At 38.3% G+C, this 12,112-nt stretch overlaps 1 protein-coding gene across 1 annotated transcript in view; it reads left to right on the top strand.

Moving 5' to 3' along the window:
* LOC104532849 (contactin-associated protein-like 2) overlaps positions 1-11,160 on the top strand; it is a gene marked incomplete at its 3' end in the record, with an annotated part of 15,848 nt that extends 4,688 nt beyond the window's left edge. The window contains exons 4-6 of the mRNA XM_029087514.1: positions 1,852-2,036; positions 5,305-5,448; positions 10,896-11,160. Coding sequence (XP_028943347.1) covers positions 1,852-2,036; positions 5,305-5,448; positions 10,896-11,160 — 594 coding nt within the window. The remainder of the gene's footprint in view (positions 1-1,851; positions 2,037-5,304; positions 5,449-10,895) is intronic.
* Between the last annotated feature and the right edge of the window lie 952 nt (positions 11,161-12,112).

Raw genomic sequence — 12,112 nt, 5'->3', positions numbered from 1 at the left:
CTTCCTAGAATCTGGAAGTAGGACTAGGAAAGGAAATGAGATATATTGGTGTATCAGGGAGTCTTATGATGCAATCCTGTATGTGTTACTCTAGTTCCAGCCTCCTTTTTCCCTCCCTGTGAAACACTACAGGCTCATGAGTGACCGCATTTATAAAGCACATTTGTTAGGAAAAAACCCGCATTTACCTGGTTTCACATAGTTTTGGGTTTTTTCCCCTTTCAAACAAAAGATTTTTAGAAAAATATTTCATGTAACTTTCCTTAGTTCTCTTACAGACATGTGAAGAGTAAATTATTCTGTCCATTATTTACGTTGGCTAGTAGTTATTCCCACTGCCATTTTCTCCTGCCCTTTTGTTCACCGTGAGCAGATGATGAGGAGGAAAGCACATCTTCCTGTAGCAGTTTTGTATTCTTATCAATTTTAATTGCAATAATAACCCATTAATTTCCAGTTTTCTCCATATTCTTTGCTTCAGTCTGCCTCTATAAGCTATTATAACTTCCATGTATGTGCTTGGTAGGGATTTTCTTGAATCACTAGGCTGATAAATGGGAAGAGGCCCTGTGACACACACTCACTTAATGACCAGAAGTCATGGTTTATGGTGTTAATTGTCCTCTGCCTGGGAGTATTGTCTCTGCACCAGTCAGTGGAAAGGGCTGATCCTTTTGCCTGGTGAAATCCAGTGACTTAGTTTCAATCGTCATTAGTGGGAAGGATAGGGAGGTGGGGGTGGATTTAGGTTTTGATTTGCACTGGATTTGACTTTGCATTGAAGAAACTGAAGCTCATGGACATGCATGGATTTTATTATTTTTTTTTTTAACAAACAACTGTTGAAATATGCTCTGCCTTCAGCAAAAAGGCAGCGTGGTCATGTGTAGGGGAGTAATCTCTTAAGGCATGGAGGTGTGATTTGCCAGAATGTGTTATCAGTATGCACAAACCTTAATGTCTGAGTTGCAGGCGTGTTTGATGGTAAGAAATTCTCAGCTCCTGAAATTCTTAAGGTCCTCATGTATTCAGAACGTGGAAGATTGCACTGAGCTATTGGATAGTACAGTGATTTTTTAAACTTACTGCTGAATTAGTTGTTTGCTGCTTCAGTTGAGATCCGTGCTATGGGATCTGGCTCAGCTCCATCAGATTGCAATGAGGTGTGATCTCTGACTAGCGTAGCTGCACTGGCAAAAGCCCCTGGAAAACACAGCAGAGAATTGCAAACCTGTGTTCTTGCTGGTAGTTTGATTTCCAGAATAGGAAGGTTGCTGCAGGAGGAAGGACTGGAATAAGCAATGTTTGCAGAAGACATTTTTTGCTGCTGTTAGCTCAGTCTGCATTGAGCCTTCCCCTCTCTGCTCACTGGTACAGCTGCATCAGCAGAGTCGGCAAAGCATGGAACTCAGACGGAAAAGGCTTTTTGTTACCCAGGCCTGTTATCAGGCACGACGCCTTCCTCAGCAGTCACAAATCAGGATGGTTCCAGGGACCCTCAGGACCTGGCCCACAGGCGACAGCTTTTCATTTCTGTAGTGTAGGGACGAACACACGGCAAAACCTCGAGTTGGAAACAACTTGACAGCTGAAAGTTGGTATTGCTGCTCTGGTTCCCCTCCAAGTAACTATGTTATGAATAACTGTATACAGTTCACTGATCAGATACTTGCTATATTGGATCTGGCTATTTATATTTATGGCAGCAGATCCTGGCTTCATAGCAGACTGACTTCCTCCAGCTTATTGTGTGTCTGGTCTGATTCAGATGAGATATTGCCAGAGCAAGAGGAAAACGTTTGCCTAACTGGTGTGAGACGAGAATTACTGTTGTTTCTATTCTCATTTTAGGTAGCAACCAGCTTGGCTCTATTTATGGCCACACATCTGTGATGACGGGCAGTCTCTTGGACGATCACCACTGGCACTCCATAGTCATCGAGCGCCACGGGAGGAACATCAACCTCACCCTGGACCGGCACATGCAGCACTTCAGAACCAATGGAGAATTTGATTACCTGGACCTGGATTATGAGGTAGACACTGAAACTTGCGTCTTTTCATTCAAATTGGCTTTCTAAAGATAAGTCCAATAAGAAGAGAAGAGAAAACTAATATAATTGAAGATGGTTTGGTACTTTTTGTACATTTGTTTTGATTTTTTTTTTTCCCTTGCGTTTCCTGAAAATACCTTTTCAACACTGTTCTCTCTTAAGTGTAAATTAAGTTTCTCTTCATTAGTCTACCAGATACCATCTGGTGTAAGAGCCATCTCAGCTTTTTGTTTTAGAATGGGAGATCTGTGTTATTCACCAAGCTAAGCATACTCTACTTCTAATATCTCTAAAAGCAGCTGCTATAAGTGGGAAGTAGATTAAAAAAAAAAAATCATACAATCTGTTACTCCATTCAGGTGACAGTTTTGCACTTGAATCAGAAAGCCTCATTCTGTGGTGACAATTAGTATTTATTTTTAGCAAAGGAAGCAGATTAGAACCTTTTTACTAATATGGATCTTGATCTTGTCTTAGGTAGGTACCTCCTTGTATTTTATTGATGGCTTATTTTGGAACTTATTTTTATGAAGAAGCAATAACAAGTTAGGAAGGTTCTAAGAGAACTTTTAACAAGTCAGGTTAATGCACACAAGTGTTGGTAGTAGTTAGTGGTGGATTTGTTGTTTGATTACACTCTGGCTTCTGCTGTTATGAGCTTCAGTTCCTCTAAATTGTTATATGAACTGCAGCATGCTGGTTGTTACAAACTTTGTATAATGATTTTCTTGCACTCTTTACCATTTCTAATGAGAATTAATGTGATTGAGCCAAATGCATGTATTTCCATCCTTGCAACTTTCTAAGCAGTGAGAAGCAATCAGAATCATGTAATGCAGAAAAATTTAAATTACCTTGTGTATTGATATTTTTACAAACAATCTTTTGATCAGAAATATGACATAAATGTTTAAAAAAATGACTTATGATTGCAAATGTTACTGAATCAAATATTTATTTTTATTTCAACAAGTCTCTATGAATGCCTTCTTCGGTAGCAGTTGTAATGAGAAAATAATGAGCAAATTTGCCTGTACCTCTGTTACTCATTGAACACTGAAGATCTGAATTGAGTTGAATCTCAACTGAAAACTGAATTGAAATTGCTGAAAACTCACACCAGTAGATTTTATTAAAAGATTTTCAAGTGAGTGAACTACAGAAAAAGTTAGGCTGAATGCTGTAAGCCAGTGTTGAACAATTTGCACAAATGTACATATATATGTAACATGTTTAGATAATAAATATATTGTGTGCAATAAATTTACCCCTAGTAAAAGCAGAATCCAGGAGATTCACCTTTGTCTCCTCTCTGACGTTCCAGACCTCCCTGGCAGCTCTCAAAGATACATTTCAGTCTCCAGGGACAGGGATCTCCTTGTGTTTAGTGGAATTTAATTGAGTGTGTGCGCGTGTGTATACGTGTTTCTGTGGTTCATAGAAATGCAGGAGCCTTATCCCCTTCTCCATCCTGTTCTCTCAGTTATCCTGCTGGTTTTGGAGTTAGTCATCACAGACTAAATGTAAATGTGTTGCCCTTGTGATAAATTAATCACAGTGGATAAACCTGAAAGAATCCGAACTGTTTCTCATTTAAAAAGTAGTTTCTAAGTTAATCCTTTCAGGAAAAGTTAAGTAAGCAGAGAAGAGGAATAAACGCTAGTTCTGATGGCATTGTCAAGGTAAAAAGAAAAAAATCCTGTGAGTCCCTCTTAATTCACTGTCATGGTACATGGTTTGTTGCAATTTTTCTCCTTTTCAAAATTCTTTCCATTTTCTCTTGACCAAACACATGACTAAAACATGCAAAGGATGTTTGTCAGCCATTAAAATATTAGTCATATTCTTCAGTTCATGTAAAGTGTCTTTTCTAAAGAAAAAAACCTTTTCTAAAGTCAGGTCATGTCAATGGATAATAATACCCGAGGACGTGTCCTGCAGAAGGCTTTCATGTAGCTGCTCTGTGCTGTTTAGGAAGATTTGGGGTTTCAGCTGTATAGCTTTAGTTCTTTCTATATGCCAAGTCAAAGCCTGCTCTTTGGGATAGAAAGTGATAGCTTACACGCTTTTAAAATGGAAAACGTGTCCCTAGAGCTGCATTTTCCTGCTCTCACTAATAACAAATGGAATTAACAATGAATGCTGTTTAAAAGCTCGGCTCTGCCAAATCTCCGCAGCAAACTGCATGTAGACACTTTTGTGAGCATCCGTGGGGCAGGGAAGCCAGGTGTCATTACTATTTATGCCACTGTCTGTTGGAAATAAATACTGAACGTAGATTGCAGGGACTAATCTCGTGAGTCTCTTATTATTCACGTTTGGGCTGCAAAATATTAATGAAAACCTGTAGCATTTATTCAGTTCTAAACATTTCAGAAAAGATCCTGGTGCAGTAGAGCTCTGTGTAGGCTCTATGGAGTGACAGGGAGAGACTTTATAAGTGTGAACACTTCTAGTTTGTAAAATATTAGTTTCTCTTCATTTTTTAGCACTGGAGATTCTGGAATGTCATTACCCAGTGTTTTAGGTAATGAAATTCAGCATTAAGAGAAAAGCAATTCCTGTTTGACCTTAGTGGCTGAGTCTTTGTGGGGGTTGTCTTCTCTGTGGAGCTCATTTGGCCTGTTAAGTCATGTGGTAACTCCTCATTGACTGTAACTCCATGATAAAAGCATGTTCTCAGTAGTGGAAGGTGCTTCTCTCTAACAGGGGATTGCATCTTTAACTGTGTGGTTCTTTAAAATTCTTCTGGGTGCATAAGCATTAAAGGAAACAAACGCATCATATTGGAGCCCACAGCTACTGTGTTGTAGTCTGAGCTCTGGCGTGCAGTTAGAGCTGAGCCAATGACTCACATCAGATTATCTGGCTAATTTTATATCTACTCTTGGTTAGAAAAATACTGGGATGGACATTTATTCCAAGTTCTTTGTTTGAAATACGTATTCTTCAGTAGCAATCAGAAGAGCAGACCATATAGGAACAAATGTGCTATGTGCATGCTCACTGTTTGGACAGATATAATAACACTTGGATTTTAGTACCATAAATATTTGCAATCACAAAATCATTAGATTTTTTTTCTGCTTTTTCACTGCTTATTTGATACTTCCTTTTTCTGGAAGCAGCGTTGTCAGCTCTGTCATTCACCCTGTTTGAGTGTTCATAGAAAGCAAATATATCTACAGCAAACTTGTTGAAAAGTCTTTGCCCTCTCGTAACTATCTCCTATCTCCTGTTTCATTCACAGATAACCTTTGGAGGCATGCCGTTTTCTGGGAAGCCAAGTTCTAACAGCAGGAAGAATTTCAAAGGCTGCATGGAGAGCATCAACTACAACGGCAATAATATCACTGACCTTGCCAAGAGGAAGAAACTGGAACCTTCTAATGTGGTAAGAGCATAACTGAATGGTCATCTAAACCTCTGCTTCTCCTCCTATAAGGAGACCAGAAGGTTTGTGAGTGTGTGTAGCTGAGATCCTTGTGATATACTGGAATGATATAGAACAATAAAAAAAATAGTTATTACATACCCAAAGATCTTATTGTACGTACCTTTGTGACTTTTTAAAAAAAATATTAGTATTATGTCTGGACGTTTTACTTCTGGGGACCCATTTCATCTTTCCAAAACGAACCTTCAGTATCAGATAAGTACTTTTTAAAAGAAAATCAGGTGAACCAGTAAGCACTTATTTCCTTTCCTCCCAAATTATAGTAGTCCAAAACTAGCACAGACAAGATTTATTATTAAATCAATTGCAGCTTTCTCGTGGCTTTGAATCCTGGTATCTTCCATCCCTGCAGAGCTGGTTGGATTACTGGGGTGCAAAAGTGATTGAAGGGAATGCTTCTACAGGCCCTCCTGGGAGCTCTGCAAAGCCTCAAGATACTAGACATGAAAATCATTATTTAGCATATTAACATTACAGAGCTTATTAACACTTTATTGTTTTTTCTCTTGCTTAAGCATTCATAGTTGCTTTCATGTTCAGACTTGCAGCTTTATGGGCAGGGTGATTGAGAAGGAATGTACTTTAATTACTGTATTTTTAAGGCTCTAAATATCCCTAAAATTGCTTGCTGGTGTACACAGGCAGTGCGGGTAGGAAATAAATGTATTCTTGCTGTGAGTTTGAGATGGGCTGAATAAGTTGTTCAAGGTTTTCTTCTGTACAAGTTTCCAGCCTTCACAAAGTCCTGGTAGGAATGTGTGTGTTTCCACTACTGCTTTACTGGTGATGTAATAAAGATTTACATGTGCAGTGATGAAGTGCAAAGGATTGATTACCATTTGATTACTGCTTGGGTAGTAATCCTGAAGTTTCATATAATTGTATATTCTTAAAGCCTCTTTCTAAACAGGAGTGTTACTTCAGAGGGTTCTGTAGTGCAGACCCTCTCCTTTCAGAAGTGTGACACAGCCAGCAGGCCTGTAAAGTCTCTATGAAATCATCTGTCTGTTTTTTACTTGTTGATTTCTTTATTTGTTTTAGAAATTCTGTTACCTGTAACATGAAAGTAAAATGCACGTAAGCAGCTTTGGCAGTGCTACATCGAGAGGCTACAGCATACTAGTTTAATTTGATGGTTCTGTTGATTTCCAATTCTGAGAATAGCTATTAAAATAAAAATGACCTTTGTTTTCAGTAGAATTCCTTAAATTGCCTCAGTTCTCCAAAAGCAAAATCAATTTTACTCTAACTAAGTCAACATGGATTTTTGTTTCTTACAAAAGCTTTTCTCCTCCTAGTTTTTAGCCTGATTTATCGTGAAAGATAGACTCAGTTGAGACTACTGTTGTTGTTAATTTGGTTTATGATGATGGCACTTAAGTGATCCAGCAAGGATCAGAGCTCCGTTGTAGGAGATCCTGTACAACCCAGTTGGCAAACCCTGACCCAAAGAGTGTGTTATGTGAGTGTAATGAAATGGCACACATGCAGAGTCATCAGGGTGGTGATGAGAAGTACCATAAGGAGGGAAAAAACAGGGAAAAGAAGGATGTTAAAGATGTGTGAGACAGAAGAGAAAAATTTTCTCCTAAAATATAACAAGCTTTGTAGGACTTTAATTACCTCAGATAACTGAAGAATATTGACTCTTGTACCACCTGTGAGAAGAGACTAGAATGTGCAGCTGTAAGGAGTACAGAGAAATTTGAGTTTAGGAATTTAGTCACTTTATCAAATTTTCTTACCTTAGAGGTATATGAAGGGCAGGCAGTGTGGATACTAATTGGATTTAATTTCCACAGATCAGTTTCTCCAGTTTTAAAGCCTGTAACCAAAAAATGCTGAGGAGAGTCATTATTTGCTCCCCTTCTTCCTTACATCCACTAGCTCTGTGCTTCCCCCACTTCTGCAGCTCCTGTGCTGTGGATCACTGAGTGCAAGCGTATACCAGCTTAAGATGAGTGCTTTATTTATATTATTGTAAACATTATGTTAAGCTCAAAGATTTTTCTGTGTTTTAGTAATAAGCTATTTTAAGAAAAATAGTGAAATTACATGATAAACATTAGCATACAGTATATTGCCTGTGCTGTATGATCTATCCTGATTTAACAGGTATTTTAGTCTTAATTACCTCTCTTTTGGGAGTTATGTACTCAGCCACTAGCGCTATTAATTGGGAAAGGTTTGAAGACCCAGTAGTATTTCCAGAAGGGATAACATCTGAATGTGGATAGGCAAAATTGATTTATAAGAAGTAAACATGAAGCTAATTTGCAACACAGATAAAAGCTCATGGTACAAAGCTCAAGCTACCGAAATTTAGGTGTTTTCACCATTTCCCTTCAATGTAACATGAAAAATTTTCTGACAAGCCCAACAGTTTCCGTGTCAAGGCACAGTATAAGTTTGACTTCAGATGTCATTGCCCAGAGAACTATTCAGCAAGTCACTCTGGATGTACAGAAGAGGATCTCTTTGAAAAACAAGGATGCTGTTCTCGAGACAAGCTGCAGATTAGCTCGAGCCCTTGACCTAGAGCTAGTGAGCAATCTGTATCCAATGTGCTTTCCTGGAAAGAGGAGTCGTCTTGTGAATTACAGTGATAGAGGGAATTGGTAATCCAGGTCAGTTTCATCTGAATAGCTCAGCAGGGAAGACACTAACTAGCAGAGAAATCAGAATTGTGTGTTCCTAACTCAAGAAATGTTTTCTGCAGGTAGGGTGTTGATGAGAAACACATTCACTGATGTGGGAAAGGATTTGCGCGCAGTTGGTGCCATTAACGTTCATAGGTGTTCTACGTGCAAGAACCCCATGCACCGGGATGGTAGGAGAGTGTCAGCTGGAGATGAGAGCTTTGTGGTGTGAGGAAATTTAGTTCCTCACTTTAACAAGGCAGCAAAAGGAACTCTTAAACATGTCTAACAGAATGCTTTCTGAGCACTACTTAATTGGCATCTGTCACTGAACGGTGAGGCGTCGGCTCTCACAAAATGCTGTTGCCCTCTGTGTCTGCACAGGGTTGCCCTGACTGTGTAACAGAAGTTGTTTCTAATCCATAGGGTGACTGTTACACTCAGAATGTCAACAAAGGGTCACAGAGGGTCTTTCAGCCACTCTCTAGCTTTTTTTTTTTTCCTATATGTAAGATTTGTGGTTTAACCAAAGTATTCTGTAGCACCTTTGGAAATATCCAGACTGAAACTATCCAAACAAATGAGTTAACTATTTTGATTTAATGCTTAGTGTGCTAAAAACTTAAAATTAAAAATCTCTAGGCAACTTTTAGACCAAAAAACCCCAGAATAGCCAAGCAGCTTAGCAGCGGAGGAGATAAGGGGAGGTCCTTTGCCTTTCCTCAGAAAGCAGTTGTAATTTCTCTCATTCACACTGTAATATAAAAGCTTCCTATAATTGTTTTCACTAATTATTTTCCTGAATCCTTGGGTATTTTTTGTTATCCATGAAACATGGGTGTATGAAAAGAACTTGGTGTGTAATGCTGGCATTTTATCTTAAAGATGGGATCAGATCATTTAGGAGATCAGCATAAAAAAGTCTCCTCTTCTAGATTTTTGGAAACATCAGTGTTTCTTAGTTGATAATGGAGGCTGCCAACCTGATAGTCCAGTTGCTACTGGTTGTACTGGCCTTTATAGGTAGACTGTGTGGCAGTGGAACTTCTGACTCTTGGGAGGAAAAAGACATGGTTATGCAGAGTAATCTACGAATCTGAGTGATCAATAAACTATTTTTTTATTCATTTAATTTTTACCTGGGAATACTGTATCTGAAACTGAATCTGCCACATAGGTGGTGTCTTGTTGTGACAGGTGAAGTGTTTCCTGATGTGTTATTCTTCCTTTAAAAAGTGTCAGTTTTGGACATTGGTTAATGAGAGCTGAATCTTACATCCTTATTGACATCATCTGACCCATCTCCATTTGAAAATAATTGCTTCTTAAAAAAAAATAAATATTAAAAAAAATTCTTAGGGCTTTCCTTCTATACCTTTTTGGACACAAAATTCCTATCTTGCTTCCAAATTCTCTAAATTCCCTCAAGATGAACTATCAGATGCATTTATACACCATGAATACAGAAATATGTGACTTAAAAGCTTCCAACAGGACGTCAGTAATGCAGAGTTTAAAAATATTTATGGGATAAAAAATGATGACTGACTCTTGTTGGGATTCTGAACAGTGCTTAGGTGAACCTCATCTCTAAGCATCTGGGTACCTCCAAAAATGTTGTTCAATCCCTCATTTTTTTTAATGTACAAATAAATATTAAAGGAACCACTGTCTTGATCATAGTAATAATTTCCATACTGCATCAGATAAGATTCTTCCTTCCCAAATGGAACTGAAATTGCCCCAGAGTATCTGTCTGCCACAGTGATGAGAAACCCTAACCACAGAACAGGATCCACTTTGCCACATGTTAGAGGAATTCTTCAGCAGAGGAAGTTTTCCTGTTAAATTTACATTGATGTATTAAAAAGTCAATTCTGGACAGATACTGCTACAAATAATTTACCATTTCTAAGGAAAAAAATATTAATACATCTTACCATTGTGGTCTTTCATGAGAAATTACCACATGAGAACCAGAGTGAAAAATTCACGTCCTTATTTCTAGTCTTGTTTACAGATCCATTTTAAAGCCTTGGAAATCAATAAAGTTGACTGGATTTTTTTCAGTTTCCCAAAGAGTAAAATTTTAGTGTGAAAACTGCGGTTTCTTTTACAGAGAAAATTATTGACTAACTACAAATAGTAGGCATTGTTCGTGATCAGGTACTCCAAATCCTTCTGCTTCATGAAATGAAGTACAAGCTTATCTACCATTTCCTAGAAGAAGACACATCAGAGCGGCTAGCTCTGCACGAGGTGTTACGCGTCCTTCCTTCACAGCCACGTGTGTTGTATTGATTGACACATCGATAAGGGGGTATTTGGAAAGCTGTGTGTCGATTCTATAAAAGGTTGAACTGCTACTACGTTATCAGCTGCTTTGGTGACCACAAACAAGCCCAAGCTTCTCTGTGATTCATTTTTTCATCTTTGAACTGGGAGTATTAATGCTTTAATCGAAGCTTTTTCTTAGTTAGACTCTAACTCTTCAGGGCAAAGGCTGCCTCTCACTGTGTGCGTGTACAGTGCAAAATACAGTGGGCCAAACCAGAAACATCAACAACAGTGTCATAGTAACAGGAATGATGGTATTAATAGCACAATTTTACATGCAACTTGCATTGGTCGCAGTAGTCTCTGGGATGAATAGAACCCTGAATTCTTTTCTAGAGGTAGCTGTGAATTTGGTGGAATCTTACTATGTAGCTTATGGGTTTTTTTCTTTTTTTGTGTTTTACTTAGGGAAATTTAAGTTTTTCCTGTGTGGAGCCACATGCAGTGCCTGTCTTTTTCAATGCCACCAGTTACCTTGAGGTTCCGGGTCGTCCAAGCCAGGATCTATTTTCAGTCAGTTTCCTTTTCCGAACCTGGAACCCCAATGGACTTCTTGTCTTCAGCCACTTCGCAGATGACCTGGGGAACGTTGAGATTGACATAAATGAGGGCAAAGTCAGCGTCCATATCAATGTCACTCAAGTGAAGAAGAACCGAATAGACATCTCATCAGGTAAGTGGGGTTTTTTTTTAATTGGTATCATTTATGTTGGTGTTGTTTAAAAGCATCATGGACCTAAAAATAAGAACAATTGCTTTACACAGTTTAAAATTCAAATTGTAACTGTATTAAATATTTTATTGTATATTTCCTTGAGTAAGAAGTAGAAGAATATTATAACAGTTGTTAGGTTAAAAAAGAAGACACAAATATTCTTATTCTGTCATGAAACCCAGAAAATGTATCTCCCCTTATCTGTGAGGCAGCATTGCTTCTTTTTTTTCTTTCTTCCATCTGTCTTGCAGTCGTCTCTGCAAAAATGCTTGGTTTCAGAAGGAGAGGGTACTCCCTTGTTGAGAATAGCCTCATAATTAGGCTGCTCCTGTTTCTTCCCAATAATTAGGAAGTTCTTATTAAAAAAAAAAAAATTAAAAAAAATCAATTTGTTTTAACCACAAGGCTAGCATAAAAAATACTGTGGCATTCTCCAAGTATGCTATAGAGTCATGCTGAGAACTACCAGAGCTTTCAGTACCTAACTAAGCAGGTTTGGGAAAATATTGGGTAAAAGGTACAGGATTAGGTTGTTTCTAGAAGAAAAGGTGTGTGTTGGTGTCAATTGATCAGCCTTTTAAAATTACTTGGTACTTCCATTTTGGTAAGTTAACTTTCAGTCTGGGTTCTTTATGAGCAGTTGTGAATTGGCTGTAGCCAGTATGGTGTTAGATACATCATGTCAATTAACACTTTTTCTCACCAAAGTCCTGACCTAAAGATGGGTTGGAAAATACAGAGTTGCTTGCAAATGGATCAGGCTCCACGTAAAAAGCCTCCTAGTGATTATTTGAAGTAGCACATATGGCAGCCTAGTTTCTTAGCCCAAAAAGGGACGCCCTCTTTTACCTGAAATCATCCCTGGTTACTATTTTTTCTTAATTTGGTGGTGGAGTCTTCAGTCTTCATC

The sequence above is a fragment of the Antrostomus carolinensis genome, unplaced genomic scaffold (genome assembly GCF_000700745.2).
Source record: "Antrostomus carolinensis isolate BGI_N321 unplaced genomic scaffold, ASM70074v2 scaffold2411, whole genome shotgun sequence".
Classification (NCBI taxonomy): domain Eukaryota; kingdom Metazoa; phylum Chordata; class Aves; order Caprimulgiformes; family Caprimulgidae; genus Antrostomus; species Antrostomus carolinensis.
Note: the sequence above shows the minus strand (reverse complement) of the source record. Positions and strands in the feature narration are given on the sequence as shown.